General features: G+C 37.7%; 2 protein-coding genes across 9 annotated transcripts in view; one reads left to right on the forward strand and one right to left on the reverse strand.

Annotated features, from left to right (window-relative positions):
• On the forward strand, positions 1-18,527 carry PREPL (prolyl endopeptidase like). Of its 7 annotated transcripts, none has more exons than XM_058834034.1 (15): positions 1-138; positions 624-896; positions 3,512-3,712; positions 4,225-4,291; positions 4,914-5,117; positions 7,104-7,227; positions 9,516-9,732; positions 10,302-10,487; positions 11,939-12,142; positions 12,888-13,063; positions 14,459-14,675; positions 14,858-15,007; positions 15,890-16,016; positions 16,961-17,043; positions 17,884-18,527. In XM_058834034.1, exons 2-15 carry the CDS (start codon positions 678-680, stop codon positions 17,962-17,964), a joined length of 2,256 nt encoding a protein of 751 aa, XP_058690017.1. In that variant the 5' UTR covers positions 1-138; positions 624-677; the 3' UTR covers positions 17,965-18,527. The 7 variants fall into 7 exon arrangements, with proteins under 7 accessions (XP_058690017.1, XP_058690021.1, XP_058690018.1 ...); XM_058834038.1 differs by lacking the exon at positions 1-138 and adding an exon at positions 332-451 and having other exon boundaries at positions 663-896; XM_058834035.1 differs by lacking the exon at positions 1-138 and adding an exon at positions 345-451.
• Positions 17,985-20,465, reverse strand: part of SLC3A1 (solute carrier family 3 member 1) — a 14,400-nt gene continuing 11,919 nt past the window's right edge. Inside the window, exon 9 of one of the 2 annotated variants that reach the window (XM_058834043.1) lies at positions 17,985-19,919. In XM_058834043.1, the coding sequence (XP_058690026.1) occupies positions 19,479-19,919 (441 nt within the window). In that variant the 3' untranslated portion in view covers positions 17,985-19,478. The remainder of the gene's footprint in view (positions 19,920-20,465) is intronic. The other variant, XM_058834042.1, reaches the window with a different exon arrangement.

Consider the following 20,465-nt stretch of genomic DNA (forward strand, 5'->3'; position numbering starts at 1 on the left):
TCTGCCGCCGCGGCTGCGAAGCGCCCTGCCGCCATCTTAGTTACGGGCAGCGCCCCCGGGAGCGCGGCCGCCCGCCCGGCATCTCATCGCGGGCAGCCCCGGCCCAGCGGGAGCGGGAGGAGCGGCGGCAGCGCCACGGCGAGTCCTTGGGCGGGCCGCGGGCGGACGGGCAGCGCCGGCGGGGAGCGGGGCAGCGCCGGTTCCAGCCGGACACGTGCGGCCCGTCCCCTGCAGTGCTCCTATGAAAGGGGGTTTAGCTCCTACTGCCTAGGGGACCCTCGGGAGAAGGCGTGGGTTTGGTGTTAGATGGGGAAGTGGGGGGGAACGATTTCTCCAAACTTTCCCAGGGTTCTGGCCTTCAGCGTTTGGACGTGCACGGTTGCACCTCCCCTTCTCTTCACAGTTTCACTGGAGTTGAACTTTGCGCCTCCAGGAATGTTCAGGTTAAAATGTGGGTGCCAGTTGTTAACAAACCAAGTTTTACTTATTCTCGTCTCATTTGATTTACCTAGTGAATCACATTTCTCTGGAAGAGGAAGTTTACGCTGTGTATATTTCTTATGTATGTATGTATATTTACATTTATGCCTGCAGTTTACATTATGTATCTTTCACACACACAGTGTAAATGATCGGCAGTTTGGGATTTTCAGAAATTCCAGGTTGGCTGTCAAGAAATGAAGGTTAGGATGTGCTGCGCTGGACTGCAGAATCTCCTCCAAGGGCTGAGCTTCAGTGCCAAGTACTACTCTAAGCATAACCCTCCTCAAACAATGTGTCTTTACAGTAAAATGGGACTAAAAAAGTGGCATATCCTGGGCTGGTCAAAAAGTATATGCACACACAGGACTGCATCACCTGGAAGCATCCTGCCATGCAGATTCTTTTCCTGCAAGGTATGCTGTTTAAGTACAGACTTAATACCAACAACCTTGGCACGTCTGTTAGAGGACCCAGTCATGTCCCTTCATGTTGAGGAAACACATTTTTCCCGGAGAATTTGAAGCATAGGAATAAAGTACAGGATATCAGTTATGTTCAAAGACATGTACCATTGTTCAGCATTCCTATGTTTTTTTGATATAAATCTGCATTTTAGGTAATTTTCTCACTAAATTTTGAAAAAATTAGTATCTTCCAGAGCTAGGTAAAATGTCAGGAGAAAAGTGCAGGGATGGATCAGCTAGTGTAAAGGCAAAGTGTCCAAACAAGACTGAGCTGGCTCAAAAAACACTTGACTGGTGTCTGTGTTGACCAGTAAGTCATGGTTTCCATCATATTAAAATATAATATTGACATCTCATAATCATGCTCACATGTTCCAAACTGTATTTTAAAAGGTATTTGCATTGATTTCTGTAAATAAATATTGTGTAATTGCATGGCAGTATATCATGCACAGAGTCAGAAAACAGTCTGAAATAATTTTAGGTCTCAGTGTCTCTAATACAGATTTTGCTAGAGGTATTATAAAAGTTTATTGCAGTATGACAGCCTGGAAACTTATTTATATGCATAAGTAGTGTTTAAAAAGATTTATGTTTTGGTTTATTTGATCCTAAACATGTTTTCAGATGGATGCGTGGTTGTCCTAAAATTGCTCAAATTGACGGTGTTTCTTCAGAGGTGACACAAAGTTTGTGTTTTTGTAACTCTTTTATTTGTCACCAAAGTAGAGTTCCTAAATCTGTGTCTCAAATGTAAGCAAATGTTTCAAGGAGAACATAGGAGGTCTGGAGGGATGAGAATGTGTGGTTCTGTTTACTCTATGGTACTTCACTAACACAAGTGTTACAAATGCTGCTCTGTGACACTGGTCCAAGAATGCAAACATGGTTTTCACCTGAAAGTAGGCTGTGCCTGTTTATTTTGGAGAAAATGTTTGCACACCAGTTGTCACTGAGATCCTCTGGTATCCTGAAAATCTTTCTAGATTACTGGATTTTCCCCAGGCAGGGAGGTGTACCATACCTCTTAATATATCCCTACACCGTGACTGCCAGCTGCATATAATATTTCCAAATGAATACAATGGGAATTGCTGAAAACAAAAGGAGGACAATCATCAAAAGATTCATAAAGTGTTGAACTTGTCAAAGTTGTGGATGCTAAAATTTTACAGGTATAAGGGGGGACATATATATGAGATATATATATATATATATGACATATATGAGAAAGACTTTTTAAATACCCAGAAACCATATTCAGGTCAGGAAACTCCTGAGCTAAATTTGTTTAAGGCTGGAGAAAATCATCTGTCTTGTCCCATTCTTATGCTTTCCTAAGTATCCATTTATGGCCACTGAGGTTTTATTTGGTTGCATCATATTTGGGGGATGGTGTTCTCTTACAACAGTTTTTCCAGTGACTGGGGTGAGGTGGTACAACTTTGGTATCCAGCAGTTTGTTTCTCCTGACCAATCACTCAGAGCTTCTCTAAGAGCCTTCACAATTTGTCTGCCTTGTGCCAGGTGAGAGGAAGCATTGGTCTGAACCAGTGACAGACACTCTCAGCTCTCAGCAGTGATGTACTTTATGTTCATAGGGAGCTTGGTAACTGAAGCAGATCGTTTCCCTTCAGAGTCTACTTGAAACATTCACATTTTGGTTCTTATGTGCTTCTGAGACTAGGAACAAACTAATAGTCCTTAATGGAAAGTGAGGATAGGATATGAAGCATAGGCTGCTTTTTAAGCTTAGACACATTCAAATCATACATTGAATGTTATAAAATGCTACTTTGTGTGATTTGTGCAGTATTGTGTAATATAAGTTACATAAGTTGTGACACTTGCCACTTGATCAAGTGAGATATCACAGCATGCAAGAGGAGGTAGCATTGTTCTAGCAATTTTAACACACTTTTAACATTTTTACAATAGAAGACAGCTTTGTTGGCAGTGAGGTAGCAGTAATCTCACATTTAGTGGAAAACCAAATCCTTAAACGTATTCCTGATAAAATTGTTGCAGAACCCATATCAGTTCACTGCTTCATTCTTCGCCTTATGAACATTTATATTAACACTTCTGAGGAAGTGGAGCAAGAACCTGAATGAGTTACTAGGACTCCTAGGTACAGGGACAGAGGTGTGAGCATTGTTGTCTAGGAAAGGAATGAGAACTTACACTCTAAAGAGAGGAAATTATGAAAGAAAGTTGTGAAGAAGGAAAAATAGAATTCCATAAAAAGTAAAACCTAGTTCTAAAACAGGAACAAACGTATTTACTTATAATCAATTAAGAGCATGTATTAGTAGTACCCTAAATTTTGAAGAAAAAGCCTCAATAAATGTGTCAAGTAAAGCATGTTTGACAGTGCCTCCCCAAAAGGTGAGGAAGAGTTAAAACAAAACACATTCCAACTGCAGTTTTTGTTTCTATTGGCTTGTACTTCTGTATAACGCAAAGGTGGTTTTGGGCCTGTGGCTCAGGGGATATTGCCTCAATGTGTTCAGATTGGTGTGCAGTGTGCTGGCTTGTAGCCATTGTTGTCTTTCCTTACTTAGCAGGAAGGAACAAAAGTCCTTTCCAAAAGGAAGCAAAATACAGCCATAGTAACTTCAGGCCTTTTGCACAAGAACCTTCTGAAATCAGAGCAAAAAAACTGGAATAACATTTCACCAACATACAAAGCTATGACAAAGAGAATCAAAGAAAAACTGGAAGAATTGCGCAATATGTATACACTCAATTCAGGAAGCCCAAGGGTAAGTGATAAACAATAAAAACATTTCCCATCACTGACTACAAATAAAATACACTGAAGCCGTTACTGCTATAAAATGCTGGTTTACTCATTTTCTTACAGTAGAAGTTTTGAATATTTTAATAATTATGCATAGTAACAATCTGTGTTTAGAACAGGTTATACATGTTATGACAGTGAATTTACCTTAATTTCTCCATAGGCAAAAGCAAGTAAAGATAAAATAATCATCTGACTTTTGGATAAAGAATACAAGACAGTGTAAGTTGCAAGAGCAGTTGGAGGTGATCTGAGCCTTCTGTGATATTTAGAGGAGGTAGAGGTAGCTTAAGTACCCTAACTGAAAAAACCTTTCTGATGTGTGCAATTCCTTCTTCAGTATGGAATATATGTTCTGTCATTTGTTACATTTATTACAATTTGTTACAATTCTGCTGAGAAATTACTGTAAATAGGGATTCAAAGGGAATGTCTAATTGTGTGCTGGACTTGAAATATGTTTGTATTGAACAGATGAGGTTTGGTGAGAATGTGTACTTTGAAGAGAATGGCTGCGTATTTCTTGCAAAAGCAGATCATGGTAAGGGATTCATTCCTCTTCCTAATATGGTAGGATTCTTAAAAAAGATCTACATGTATCACTTAGTGTTCTTCCATTAATGCTTAACTTGCCTGTTTCTTAACTAAAAATACTTTTATACAATTCCATATTAGAGTAATAATTCCAGACTCCTGAATGTGAAAAGGTGAGGTAAAGAGAGTTAGTGAATAGTATATATTGATATGAAGGTAAGATGCTGGAGAGGAACAAGAGAAGACACTTCAGAGCACTAACTTAACATTTTGACAAATGAAAAGAACATCCATGCTTTTTTATTTTAGAGGAGAGGGTAAAAGAATTTCTAATTTTATTTATTAAAAACAACTGTGCTTTAGCTATCTGAGCTTTAAAATTCAATATGTTTAGTAGAAGCCAAAACCTACAATTTTGAAATATTTTTAGTAATAACTACAGGGCTTTTTTCCTTGGAACTTGCATTTGCAAACATCTTTCAAGACAGGTATTTGGTGTTGATAATTCCAGTAGAATGTTTGTGAATGTTGGAGACAGATTTGTTAAATACAGACATTAAGAATCACCGGTCATTTTGACAGGGTCTTAATTACAGGATTTTTTGCTATCTCTTTTTTCTATGTAATAGCTGAAGGAAATGCTGAGATTTTATTCAGTGTTGAAGATTTTGGCTTTTCTGATGCCTTTATTCATCGGATCAGAATTTCACCAGATCAGAGATACATGGCCGTTAGCTTAAAAAGTGAAAATTCTGAAGAGGCAACCTGCATTATTATGAAACTTGGCAATCTTCGTGTTGTGGAAAAAGTAATTCCAAGTGTATTTAGCTTTGGTAAGTTGTTTATAAATTACCTGTGTATCACAGAGTCTTTCAACACAACATTTTTCTTAGTTTAAAGGTAATTTTTTTTTTTTTAAATGAAGGCAACATTTAATCCGTATAGATGTTGAATTGTTTCTTTTGGTTTCTTTAATGCTGCACAATTACAGGTTATCTGATATGGATGAAAGGGACTGCTTCCTGGATACAACTTTTCCTTCATTGTAAAAGCATTCATTCACATTACTACAGTCATGCATATAATTTTTTGTATTGATTCCACTAAGCTGTATTCAAAATATAGTGACATGACTGTTTTTGATATAAAAATCTTTTTGAGGGATATTGTAGTTGGTAAAACCTTACAGCTACTAAAGTCATTGGTAGCTGTAGATAGCTTTTGCTTGAAAAGTGTGGAAGTACTACCTACTAGTGAGTATTGGCTGGAATTTCAACTTCAATCCAGGATGTGGGTCACACTTCAGAGCCCAGTGAAATCAGCCAGGCCTTGAATCAGTTCTTTCAGAATAGATTACAGAGCTTTACATTGCTGTTAAAAGAAGCAGAGGTAAATGGAAGTGAATGGGAAAACATTATTTTTTTTAATAGTATGTTACAAAATATAGCAAAAAGACTATAATAGTATGTATGCATTGTTCCAGATCTCGTACTTTGGATTATATTGCTAAATGTCATCAAGTATATCTAGTGCAGTAAGCAGTTTGCCTTGGCAGAATAAAATAATAAAACTCTAGGTAAAACTTCCTTGTTAAAAAAATGAGGACTAGCAAGAATTTAGTGTTGTGTTTCCACACTGAAGATTACAATACCTGTTGAAAAATAAACATGCAAATTTGCCAATGACATTTTACACCATACTTGATTTGAACATCTATCTAGGTTGATCCAGAAGAATGAGTACAGTTAAGAGACCAACATCCTGTTGCCTAAATAGGTGTGACATAATAAGAGTAAAAAAGATGACTATCAGAATGGTAAATTCTGTAAAGTCAGGTGTGAGTGAGAAACAGCAGTAGTGTCCTGAAGCACAGAGATGTCTCAGTCATGACTTGCAAAATTATGTGCTTGTACTGAGTGATATAAAATAGCAGGGAGAGAGACAGAACTTCCTGAAAATTTACACCTTGATTTTTCTATAGACTAGGCTATAGAGAAACTTGGATTTCCCTTTAAAGGCTTGTCTTCGTAGTGAATCCTCAGTTACCTGTGCACTTTGGAGCCATACTGCTGTTCAGAAAGCAAAATGTTTGTGTTATCTTGGTGTTGTGTTAATTCCCCAGGTTTTGTACTGAAAATCAGTATTTATGCACAAGACAGCTTACAGAAGCTTTTAAAAGCACATGTGTTAAACATCATTCTGTTGGCTGTAGGAGCAGCAGAGATGGCACGAATGTGGCTGGATCAGTCAGAATAACTTCAGAATAACAAGGTTCCTGTATTTATACCTTTCTATGTTGGTGAACACATACACAAGCATAGAAAACTGGAGAATTTTTATCTCAGCAGTACCCATGGGGCACATGCATCATCTCTTTTCTCTGAATGGCTTGTGTGCAGTCACATGTAACAGTGCAGAGCTTATGATGTCTTTATTATCTTGCTGACTCCATGTAAACCTCTTTTTCTCTGATGTTTTAAGCAGCCATGTCTCCTGTTTTCCTATCACCTCCAGAACCCACACAGGGTCAAGAGTTTCCTATTACTGGGCCCTGCAACACTGACCTCTGCTTTTTTTGCTTTTTCCTTTTCTTTCAATACATTATGAGATTCTTGTTTCGTGGTAGTCAGAGAAAACACGGAAAAACCTTTTGGCTCTTACCTCAGTTCTCACAGGATGCGGAAGTGCTGTCCTCAGTTCTGCACCACCTGCAACCCATCTTTTTCAGCACTGGGACCAATGTCCATGGAACTCCCATCTTGTCTCACTAATACTATACACTGTTCTGAGTTTGATATGCATCTGTCTTTTTTTTCCAGAATGGGCTGCAAATGATGTTCTGTATTACACAACTCAGAAGAACCTTAAATGCCAGAATGTCTTCATGACTACTTTCACTTACCAGAAACACACTAAGTTAGTTTATACAGAACAAGATGCAAGGTAATGCATACCTAAAATATAACAAGTCCTTTACATATTTTAGAGTATTTTATATAAGTGTTTATAACTGTTAAGGGAAACTGTTTTGGGAAACAAAGTGGTTTGGAAAACAAGGTTTTCCATATCACATTTCAAATAGTAAAATGCATTTTTGTGTTCTGCTGTCAGTAGTGCCTTATACAGCCTGAGAATGGGCTCTGTTCTCCTTTTGATATGTGATCAACAGAGATTTAACTTTCCTCTCTTACCTCAAGAGTTCAGCTGAGTTTATAAATGTCAAGGTCACTCTCAGGTCAGGGTGTCCTTTAATGAATGTGTGACAGTTTCATACAGGGTAAATCAGACCGTGGATTTCATTTTGTTTTCTCTGCTATTGATGTCTGATACATCTTTTTAAAAAAATACATAAGTTCAGGCTAATCCTTGCTCTGGGTAATGGATGAGCAAAATCATTACAACATGCCAAGAGACAGAACTATTGTTGACTGAATACCCTCTCAATAACCTTTCTTTAAGCAGTGGTTTAGGAAGACATGAAGGCTCTTTGCTGAATGGAGCGTAGAACTAGCTTTTCGGCATTGTAGTGCATGGTATATTTATACAGCATTTCATAAATATTTGTGATTATTCTTCATTCAAATTACATATTCAGTAAAGAAATTCCAATTATACTTATAAGAAAAATAAAGAAAAAAAAGAAAATAAACAAAAAACCTGCAATGGAGATGGAATAAATAAGATCTTTTTTTTTCCCAGCTGCATTTGATGCATAGTTTCGGAAAATCAAGTTGCACTGACCTGGCACTTCCCCACAGGGAAACTGTTGGCATAATTCTGAAGGTCACAGTCATTACAGTAAATCTACTAGAAACTTACTCTAAAGGTTCAAGTGCTATTGCAGCTCATAGCTGAACTCCTTCATCAGAGATGGCAAGACATTCTTTTGTATAGCCACTGAGCAGTTCTGTTCTGCATCTCACTAGCTCTTCTAGTTGCAATCAAATTTTTTTACAAGCTGAAAATTTGACTTTTTTAAAAAAAAAAAAGCTACAAAGATAAAAAAAATTTGTTATATCAAGGTCACAATCCTTGGGGAGAAGTGTAACATGCATTCCAGCTCAACCCTCTAAGAGGCAGGATCAGGAGAGCTGAACTCTTGGAATCTCTACTGAATGTAGTGCTACATTGTTGCCAAATTCATGGGTATTAGAGAGGCAGGAGGCTGATTTTTCTTGCAGACTTTAGCTCCCCCTCTGTGCCTGTCCTCCTAAACACATCAAGAGGGTGCGATTAGAAAAAACTATAGTACCAAAAAAATTCAAGATCCTCCACCTGCAAATAATTAAAGGCACTGAAAATGCTATCTAAAGCATCCTTTTCTTCACCAAATACTCTGAATCCTGGAGAGATCATCATTGCAGTCATGTATCTGATGTGTGTGATGCAGATTATGGTACTCAACCCTGCATTTTCTTGATGGAATCTGGATCTTTGTGTAGGACAGTTTTGCTTTTAGAGACATCCAGTCTTAATGGTTCAAAATGGCAAAGAGACTGTTCTGATCCAAGATGTGGCCTTCCAGTTAATTACGATGAATCACAGAAATTTGAATCTGAATTTCAGACTGAACTTCTCTACTATTAGCATCCAGCCACTGGCTATCATTCTGCTTTCTATTTCTAGATTTTAGAGGGATTTAAAACCAGTAGGTAGTTTCTAGTTTCTTAGTTCCAAAATCAGTTCCTAGTTTCATATAGGTCTCTGTGCTTTTTTTCTTTTTAAATAGCACTTTTTTCCCATTTGCTTCAGACAGTTAGGTCAGTAGCAATTGACATTTTACCAATTTATTTTTTTAATAGCTCTTACTTTTGTTATTCCTGTTATCACATGATATAATTTATTATTTTAACTATCCATTACTACTTTTTTTTTTTAATAGGGTTACAATCTCAATTAAAAGTTCTACATTTTGCTTGAATTTTAAAGCCTGTATGCATCAAGGAGATTCCAGTCTAACTCAATGATGCAAAAACCTGGATTTAGTTGGGCAACAACTGAACTGCTTTCCTTGCAGGTTTCAGGTTTCACACACAAGATTGAGGGGTTTTAAATCAATCCCAGGGTAAATGCAGCAGAAGTGGGTCTGGGAGCCAAGAAGCCTGAAATTTCTTCACTCTGCTATCAGGAATGCTGTTTCTTACCTTGCAGATGGAAGCCCATGATTCTGAAATAACTGATGTATTTTAAAATACTGATGAAATTTGTTTTTTTTTAATGATTCCCTACAGATTCTTTGTAGACCTTTATTGCACAAAAGACAGGCGTTTTCTCACTATCAACAGCAACAGCAAGACAACCTCAGAAGTTTGGCTGGTTGACTGCAAACATCCCTTTGAGTCACCTGCTCTTGTACAAGCACGAACCACGGGGGTCATTTACCACATCGAGCACAGAAAGGATGAGTTGTACATTCTTACTACATATGGAGAACCTGCAGAATATAAGGTAATTTTGACTGATAATTACATTCATAGGATTAATTCAGATACCTATTGCAGGTCATATAGAAATAGTAAGGTTGGAGTTTAATTCTGTTAGTCACAGCTTACTGAAATAAATTAAGAGAGAGAGCTGCTTGGATTAAAAAGACTGATAGTGCTGCATGGAGTCTCACCTACAAGAGGCTAGTTTGATCCTAACTCCTTTGACAGGATCAAGAAATGACTATGCTTCAACAGTCATTCCACCTCTATCAAAACTTAAGTTGGTGATCTCAGTCTGTGTAATCAAACCCACCTACAATTTTGCTGGCCATGCTGAAAGCACTTATTGTATTACAATCTTCTGCAGAGTAATCTGTGAAACTTGGTCTTCTCCAAATGTTACTGCATTGTTCTTCCACTTTGCCGAAGTAAAGGGAGTTTAAAAATCTTCAGTTTTAGACAGGCAAACACCCCAAATAAAAAAAAGTATTTTTTGGCAAAAAAAATGTTGTGTGAGATCACTTGTAAGTCTGTACCTCTCATTTGTAACTCTTACTATATTTCAGTAAGGTTGTTTGGATTTTTTTACAGTTGATGAAGGCACCAGTAGCTTCCAGTGGCAAGGAGAACTGGCAGTTAGTTTATGCACTGGAGAAGAAAACCAAGCTAGTAGACTTTGAGATGTTCAGTGATGACTGTATTATGTTCCTGAAGACTGCTGGTCATCTTTACTTAAATGTGATTTCTTTTGTTTCACACTCAGTTCAGTCAATAAAGGTAAGTTTTAGCTTGGTTTAAGCAGTATAATATTTTTCCATTTTTTTTGTTTGTTTTGCTTTTTTTGGCATAACATAATGGAAGGAAAGATAAATTACAAAAGTAAAAGCAGTTTGGAAACTATTAATACTGACAATTTCATCATTATGACTAATTGTATTACCTCTGGCTATTGTTAACATTTGATGTGGTGGCTTATTGCAGCATTTAGAAAGTTAAAGAGCAGTTACCCTGTGAGCCAGTTCTTTCTTCAATGGATTACAGTCAAGCTCTTCACAATACAGCTGATTTCTAATGTAAAAGAGAACTTAGTTCCCTAAATGCTCTACTTAGTTTTACTGAGGCTATTTTTGGTTGCACTCATTAGAGTAAGCAAGGCCCTTCCCACAGGAAAAATATAAATGTTCAGAAAACAAGTACGGACACTGTCCCATAATAAATGGGAAGACTTGATATTACAGTACAATGGGTGCAAAGGATTTGCTTCCCTTCTCTAGTTGTTAAATACTGGTGGATTTAAACAAACAAAGTGACTCAAGCCAAATCCATGATTTCTGAAGACCATTCAGGTGAAATATTTAATTGATTTGTTTTCCTGAAAAATACAGTCTGAACAACTCACAAGTTTATTGCAACAAGCTGCCAATGCTGAACTCTATAAAACTGTTACAGAAAAAGGTTTTCAACCAAGTACGCTGTATGGTCTCCAAAATCTTCATTTTTTAAAATGGCTATAGTTTATTTATTCAGAAAGGGCCTGCAGTTACTCAGGAGAACTTGGACTTCTGCTGCCTTTTCAGAAGCCTCTAGCAACCTAACCCAAGTAAGTAATGGTCTGGCAGAGGGTTTGGCTATGTCCCTGCTGCTCTCAAAGAATGAATCTTGATTTCTTTCATTCTTAGCAGAGTTAAAAACCTTAAATATAATAACAGTAAGTGTCTGAGGGTGAATGTGCCAGGAAAAGGTTTTGTTCTTCACAATGGCTGGCACTAGGAACAAAGTTAAGAGGCAGGGGTTTTCAGTGGCTTAGCATTACTGAGCTACCTCACAGTAAAAGCATAATAGCTGACATGGACTTGGCTGTATAACGTGTTGAAGTAGAACTGGAAATGCAAGGAAAAATAGGATGTAAAAAATAAAACTAATGCAGAATCATTTCAAATGTTTTCTTTTAAAAAATCTGCACTAATACCCATTTTAAACTGAAATTGAATTTATTTTTTGTTTTTATTTCATTGTCCACCTTTATCCAATGGCCTCAGGGGAAAAGTTCCCTAGTTTTTCACTTTTCGACAATTTCATTACTGGATTTAAATGAAATACAGATTGTTGTAAATGCAAACTGAAGATAATTAGTTAATATCCAAAGTTTTTTTTACTCTGAAGGACATAATAAGCAAAATTTACAGAAGCAGTGCAAGGGTCTCACTTGAAATGTCATGTTTTCTCAGCTACCTACATGGGCCTGTGAATTTGAATTGGAATCTCATCCAGAACATACCACCAGCACCTGCTATTTTCAGCTCTCCTCCCCAGTACACCCCCCTAAGCGTTTTGCATATTCATTTAAAGAAAATAATCTCATTGAACAAGCTGTGCAAGAGGTACCAATTATTAAGAATTGTCACACTACACGTTTACTAGCTAAAAGCAAGGTAAGATTTTTCAGTGTTTTTCCCATTCCTTTTATTCTTACCTTCCTCCCCACCCATTTAAAGAAAGTGCATTTGGCAGGGAACAGAGATTAAAAAATGTAAAGAGCAGTTGGTGCTATAGTTACTAAACAGTGGGTGTTTCCTTCAGTGCTACAGAGAAGAACAAGAAAGAGTTGTGATTTTTTTTTTTTTTCCCATTAACCTGGGTATTCCAGAGGAGATAACAGCACACGATGAGTGAAGAATCTTAGTATAAGTGAGAATTGCTAGTTGATGTAATGATATTGTACTCCACATGATAAATGAAAACTGTGCCAGCTGTTGAAAAGAACACCCCACAACCAGCTGCACAGTGCAGATCAAGAAAGGAAAGTTTTAACAGCCTGAGTTTAAAAATTTGGAGATGTTAATAAAGAGTTTGTACTGTGCTAAGTGGTAAACTCTATTGTTAATAACATATATTCTTGGTGTTAAAGGGAGAAGGAAGACTTGGGTGCTTTGGTAGTTTAAAAACTCCTCAGGTGTTGCACTTAAATGAATTTATACTCTGCATCCATAAGCCTACACAGCAGAGGTTCAGTCTCAGGCTTTATTTTTCAAGAGTGCTTTGTACACTCTAAGTGAAAAAAAATTACTGTAATCAAAAAAACCCACATTTTAAAATAAATAATTGAAGTTTTCATTGCCATGTGTCATTGAGATTTTTGCAATGTCCCTTATTGTAAAACTACTCCTTCTTTTCCAGGATGAAACTTTGGTGCCAATTACAGTTTTTCATAATAAGAATTCTAAAGAACTGCACAGGAGACCACTTCTAGTTCATGTATATGGAGCTTATGGCATAGATTTGAACATGAGCTTTAAAGAAGAGAAGCTGATGTTAATTGAAGAGGGTTGGATATTAGCATATTGCCATGTTAGGTAAGTCAAATATAAAATGGAAATAAAATTTTATTTTGCAGGATACACAGATATTTGTTCATGTAAAACTGAAGATGTACCAAAATAATTTTTTTCATGTATCTATACCTAATTATTCATCTCTTCTTAGATTTTTTTATTTAAGTAGTTTTTAAATTTACCTCAGGGGAAAAAAAAGCCACAAGAGCACACTACATTTTTGGTTTCTTAAATCTACATGATGGCTGTATGTAACATTTAATCTTTTCAAGTCTCATTAATTCTTGTCTCATCTTTGCTCAAGAAAAATGTCAGTTACATGCTCAAATTGCCATGACATGTTATCTCCCTCTCCTTCTGAGAACATTATATGCTAATCCTCAGTCTGTGTCTTCTGAAAACCATTTACATTCCACAACCACAACTAAGCATTTATCCTGCAACTCTTGTTCTTTTATTGGCTAAATCCTCTGTCTCCAGTTTAGCTACCAATCTACCAGTTTTATAAAACTGCAATGTACAATAGGCTTCAGATTTTTCTCAGTAGCTAAGGAAGACAACAAAAGAATCACTTTAGAGACAGGAGGAATGAGTAACTGCTGGAAATACCAGACCCAAAACAAATTCAGCAAATATATTCAATCTGCTGTACTTGGTGGCAAGCATTGTACTGTTCTTCCTCACACCCCACTAAGTATCTTAAGATGCAGGTCAGTCCTACATGAAGATGGATTTGTCATCCAAAGATGGCAGGCTAATCAAATAATCCATTTTAAACTTGAAACCAGAAGAGGAAGCTTCAGGTGGCTTAGAATAAAAATTGTGGTTGCATAGAAAGAAGTATAAATTATTTTTATAATTCTGTATTACAAAATGTAACATTTCAAGTAGCATTTGAAATTCACAAATTAGGGGGGAGAAAAACCCCAAACCCTACTTTCTAACAGTCTCAGAATTTAAGCTAATCAGAAGACAAATCTCAAGCGTCTGGTGTGGTGCTCAGAAATACTATTCTACTGTTTTTAATAAGTAATAGTGTTAGTCATGTAATATTGGTAACGTTTTCAGTATTTTTATAGTTTCCTGTATAAAAACATGTTATTATCTAATTTTTATTGCCTACAATGAAAATGTAATGTCTTAAAGTGTTGCTTCTCCTGTAGGTTCCAGGACACAAGCACGTAAGTGCAGAGAGTGCTCTTTCTACAGTTAGTATTTTCACCAATCATCACGAATGGATTTATTTTGCCTTCATGTTGTCTCTTTTAGCCATAAAGAAGGAAAAAATACAGAACAGTTAACTGGAAAAGCAAACTATGATGTGTAACTGTAGCTGCTGCTGTTCTTTCATTACCTGAAGCTACACCACATAATGTTTTCTGAAGGGACTCCAACTTGAATTGCATTAAATTTCAGGGGTGGAGGAGAGCAGGGCCTTAGCTGGCACAGGGATGGATGTCAGCACAATAAACTCAAAGGTGTCCATGACCTCAGGGCTTGCATCATGCTGCTGCATCAGCTGGGATTTTCTCAGCCCAAACACACAGCACTGGCAGCTGCCAGTGCTGGGGGAGTTCTCGCAGGAGCCCTGTGCAACACTGATCCAGCACTGATCAGAGCCATGGTTTTACAGGTGAGCTGCTGCAGACTTTTTATGGATTATAATATTAGTCTGTATTATCTGTGTTATTGTACCACTTTCAGAATTGGAAATATTCCAGTTCAAAGCTCACTCTCCTCATTTGTTGGAGAACACCTTGACTCAAGGTCCACTGTCCTATTTGCCAACTTTTCTTTTTTTAATGACTTCTTAAGGCTCCTTTCATAGATGTTCTAAATACAATGATGAAAACCCATCTCCCACTGACAATTGAGGAACAAGAAGAATGGGGAAATCCATTAGAAGATGAAAAATGTATGAAGTATATCAAAAGCTATTGCCCATACCAGAATATTAAGCCACAGGTAAAACTATGCTATCTGTGCAAAATACTACAGGCATAAAGTGTAGTGGTTTATAAGAAAACCAAAAGTAGATCACTGAAATTTTAAAAAAAACCTCCAATATAAATTATTTCAGTAATAATCTTAGCAATAGTTGGAGTCACAAGTGACTACTGATATTAACCCAATGCCTTCTCCTAAACAATACAGATTTCTAAACTTGCTTGTGTTTTAGGACTTTCAGAAAGTAATAGATATTGCTAGATACTGCTTTGACTTGCTGTTGTATTGCAAAATGCTTTCTTTTGTGGGGGAATTTTGGCATTCTGCTGTGTTTTGCTGGCTTTTTTGCAGACATGGGAGGAAGGTATTTTCCACTGATTTAATACCTTTCTAGAGGTATTAAAATAAACATTGAAAGGGAGGAGGACCTGTAGCATTGACATTGCATCTCAAGGAAAATCTCTCTCTTTTTGAGAGTGTGTTAGCTGTGCTGCACAGCTTAATTAAGTAAAAATCTTACTATTTAAAAAACAATTTCTGTGCAGAAAAATAGCAAAAATAAACCCCAAATATTGTTCTAAGGTAAACCATTCCATGAATATTACTTTTTTCTTTTTTTCGCAATCATCAGCAAGCAGACAGGTATCAGACCTTTACCAGTGCAGAGGGGACGTTTTTATGACCTTTTACAAGTAGATTATGCCCTACTATGAAGTCATTTTTCAGACCAAAATACTTTTTGCAGTTAGAGTGATAGAACTCATAGAAAACACTAAGTAATTATGGAATAGATGAGTCTTTAAATAAATCCTAACAAGTTGTACAGTAAGAGAAAAATGTGTTACTCTATGATAAAGACCACTTGTCAGGTGTTTAACTGGCTTTGGTTTTTAATCTCAGTGCTATCCATCAGTTTTTATCACGGCATATGAAAACGATGAGCGAATACCACTAACAGGAATTCTACAGTATGTTCAGAAACTCAGGAAGGCTGCACTAGATCATGCCAGCAGAGCAAGAAAGAAAGGTAAGGATAAGAATATCATAGATAAATGAAGTAAACTGAACCAAAGTCTTAACAGTCATGTTATTAAAGACCATAGAGATTGACTTCTCCTTAAATGAATTCAAACACAATCCCATATCACCAGCTCCACAGCAGACTCAGGACACTCTCTGAGATGGAAAAACAAAGACTGGGAGCCTGTGAGTGGGGCTCACTCTTTCCTTGGCCTCCCCATGGGTCAACTGTTGGACAGTGCAAGGTGAGCCCACTGTGTCAGTCTAGCTGCTGACAGGGCCAAGCTGCAGTTCTCAGCAACCCTTGGAGAAAAATCCTATTTTTGCTGCTATACAAAAACCTACTTTTCTCATTTTGCTAAAGCTGCAGGTCCTTAGTCCAAGCTAGAGTGATAACAAGACCAAGACACAGGTGTTTTTATACCTGAAACTCAACCCTAGATTTGGGAGTTTCCAGCAAAAGGTACATTCAAGCCTGACTATTTTATTCTACCATCCAATCTAGGGAGAAGCTTTTACCATCACTGCCAAAAGAGATCTTGAATAACCTTTTCTACATTTCATGACGAAATTTCATGCCCTGTCACTGAGCAGCACAACTGCAGTGGTTGAGAAATTGCAGCAGGTGCTGTGGTTGCTGTTGAGCTCTTTGTGCAGGAAGAAAAGAGCATGTCTTAAAAAAAATTAAATTTTTTTACATGTGATCATGTAAAGTTTTAAAGACTCAAAGAGAACAAACACACTAGAGTAGATGAATATTTTCCAAATATGGGGTTATTAGAAATACAAATAATTCATTCAGAAAGCCCCTCTACAATGCTCCTTTTCTTAAGGAATAACAGAAATTCTATCAGGACAAGAAAGCAAAATTAGCTATCCTTAAACAATTCACATACTCAATTTTTTCCTTGTTCATTCAATGTGAAGTGACCACCAGCTTCTTTGTTCCAGGAAACTGGATTCCTAATATCATCCTAGATGTCCAGGCAAATGGCAGTCATTGTAATTCATCCTGGGAGCACTCACTGAATGAGGTATGGTCCCTTTATGGCACAGCTCCATAACATGTTGCAGGGATGTGTCCCCTCAAGGGACATTTCAGCCTCAGTAGTTGGTCAGTCATTGAATGTGTGTTTAAACTATAAAGAAAAACTGCTACAGCAACTGCCGATTTTACATATGTATAAATATATGTATAAATATATATACATGTAAAAACCCAGCAATCTTTATATATAATGATATATATTTTTATACATATATATATACACTTGTGCAGATATAAAAGAGACAGTGACAGAGCCAGATCATTGAAACAGCCTTAAAATAGTGTTCAATTCCCACTGTAATGTGCTAAGAGCTTTGAATGAAAGGTTCCAAGTTGTACAAAACATTGTTCCAGCAGGAAGTCTTGCTCTGTAGAGTATTAAGTGCTTAAAACTGTCACACTATTTACTCCCATCTTCTTCATGAGTAAAACATACATGATAGGTTGGACTGTTACATTTGGAAATGCATGATCTGTGCTATCAAAGCTATTACAATTAGCTTTCAAGATTTTGCACTTTATGCAAGCATGCTTGTTAAAAGCAAAATACTGCCAAGACCTGACATATTTTTACTGATTTCTCAGATTGTCATAGTTTGATACAAATTTTGTTACTCTTAATTTTAACAAATCATACAAAATGTTAATTTGGTGGTGGTGGCAGTTATTCCCAAGATGAATTCTTTCAGGAAGAGCTACATGCTGTATTAAGGAAAGGTATTTCTTAGCGTTAATATAGGAAAGGAAGATGACTAGAATAGCTGCACAAGAGCCTGAAAGTTTATCGTGCAAAGAACTTTGTAATAAGATACTTTCATTATTTTAGGTTGCAAGACACCTTGCTTTTCTGAATAGAGAACTTGAGGAAGCATCTTATCCCCAACATCACAGCAAATCCTGCGAATAACTCCTAAACACACTGAGCACCTGAAAAACTTTGGGTCAGATTTGGATTTGTATGGAAAGCAAACACCTTCTCCACAGAATCTCTACTCTCAGATCCGTGCCTTATGGGCACAAGCACAGGAAGCTGGGTGTGGCATTGCCTTACAAAAATACAGACCAAGAACTGGATTTCTGCCCTGCCAGGCTGTGGAAAAGCAGCTGCCAGCAGCTCTGTTCATGTGAGCCAGCAGAGCAGCGTTACATGAACGGAGCTGGAGCACAACAGTGGGCATGTAGAGCCTCACAGGAGAGCCAAAGGCACTTGGCACAGGTGGCCTTCCTGTCCAAGGCATCTGTTGCAAGGCTATATCTTGCACAAGGCAGTAGAACTCCTCTGAAGCATCTGATATTGAAGTCTCACTGCTTCCAGAACTAATTCCCATATGTAGGTGATGGTGATTGCTGCCCTCTCTATCTGCACAGCAGCCATGGTTGCTGTTGGGTGTGGTGGGTTGACCAAACTGCAAAGAAAAGCAATCACAGCAGAACTCTGATGTGAATACATTAAAAAAATCTTGTAATTACCTTACCTAGCATGGTAATCTTAAGAAGGTGGTGCCAGAGTCTCTCAGGGGTACAAGATCAATGTGTCAGAAGATGCCAGAGTATCTCCAGAGGATAAAAAGAAAAGAATGCCCCAACTAAAGCAGCCCAATTCATAGCTTAGCTGCCCTCTGAGGAAGGCACAAGCCTGCTGTGCATTGCTTGTTAAAAGAGATGTGTGGTGCACACCTAGGACCACATCAACCACTGCAGGTGCAGCAAATGTAAATCAGAGCACATGCACAAGTGTGACATTTGGTAGGGTTGGTTCAGCTGCTTCCTCTAAACTAAAGGACACACCCTTCACCTCAGCCTTAGGGCAGGAAAAGAAATAAGAAAATGCAAACATATTCTGACTCAACAGGGAGGGGAGAGTCAACTGGAAATGCAGTTATGAGTGTGGAATTAGATATTAGCTATATTTTGTTCTTACAAACTTTGAGGAAAATCAGAGATGTCAGATTTGAGAGAAGAGGTAAAACATCACAATAATATACACTAGTCTTGCTTATGTTCACCTGTTTTAGCAAATATAGGGCCACCCCTTTGGAATGAGTTTTACAAATCTGCAGACTTCTAAATAGTTACAGTAAACTGCCAAAGGCTTGGGATTCCACAGGAGCACTTACCAGCAACCTCCAGGATCAGCACCCAGAAAGCAACTGTTCCCTCTCCTCCCAAAAATACATGCTTAAATAGATTTTTAGAACAGGTTAACTTTTCTTCTCCACAGACCCTAAGGGGGAGTTTATACCATTCTTTTTCTTTTTCATCACAAATACTGATACAAGACAATTATCTGTCTGATTTTTTCAGGACATTTATTTTGTACACAAAATTTTAAAAGCCAAGGAAAAATTAGTATTTTCAGCATTTCCCAGAAACTAATATCTTCTAAATTAACACTAAAGCATAGGTATTCTACTCCTCTACTTAACAGTTCATGTAGAGTAAATTGAGGGCCTTGGAATAACAAGCTTTTTCTGCCACAAAACACTTCCCTTGAAAAGCTTCCATAGTATGAACAGGCTTTGCTGTTTTATATTCAAGGACCAGGCCTTCTCCCATTTCAGTTTTAATTAGTTTGGTATTGACCACTTTACCAGCATTGCTAAAATGAGTACTGAGTCTTATTACAGCTTCAGAGGGAAGGTTAGGAGCTATGGCCCTCAGGTCTATTGTCACCTCCTGGCCAAAGTTGAGCACCATCATGAAGACTCTGTCTAACCCATCCAGCTCCCTCACAAACACGAACACGTTACTGTCATTCCAGATGTAGCACATCCACCCTCGATTCATGGGGAGCTCATTGTTCCGCAGCGAAGTCAGTGCTCTGTACAAACTCAGGGTTGAGTTGGACCAGGTGCTCTGGATCTGCAATAGCACCAAAAGGGTCAGTTCTTGGCACCTCAGGGAAGAAATACAGCTCCCCTCTCACACCCACTCAGGCTGCTGAGAACACACCTATTGGAATTCTGTGCTGACAATTATCCATCTTCAAATCTGTCTACAAATTTCACTGAAAAACTGCTTTTTCTCATGCACTTCCTTGGCACGTGTGGAGTGGCAGACACAGAGTTCATTAACCGTAACAGCTCCCCAGAAATAGTGCAATTGCTTCCTCCCACAGCTTCCTTTCAGTACTGTTGATTCAGGAGAAAGCCACAGCCATTCAAACCTTGACACTGAATCTTTTTCACTGTGTCCAGTCTACTGCAGTCACAGGGTTTATTTCATGTTTTATATTTCTGCTAGCTTAGATTTATTTTTTTTTCCTGCCTTCAATTTTGGTCAGCACTGTAAGTCAGCAAAATCTGTTTGATTCACTGCTCTACATACGTTAGAGTTGTTCTATGTCAAGTTCTTGTTAAAAAGCCAGTGCTTTCTATAGCAATAGAAATGGGGAAAAAGAGATCAGTT

This window comes from Poecile atricapillus, chromosome 3, assembly GCF_030490865.1.
Source record: "Poecile atricapillus isolate bPoeAtr1 chromosome 3, bPoeAtr1.hap1, whole genome shotgun sequence".
Classification (NCBI taxonomy): Eukaryota; Metazoa; Chordata; class Aves; order Passeriformes; family Paridae; genus Poecile; species Poecile atricapillus.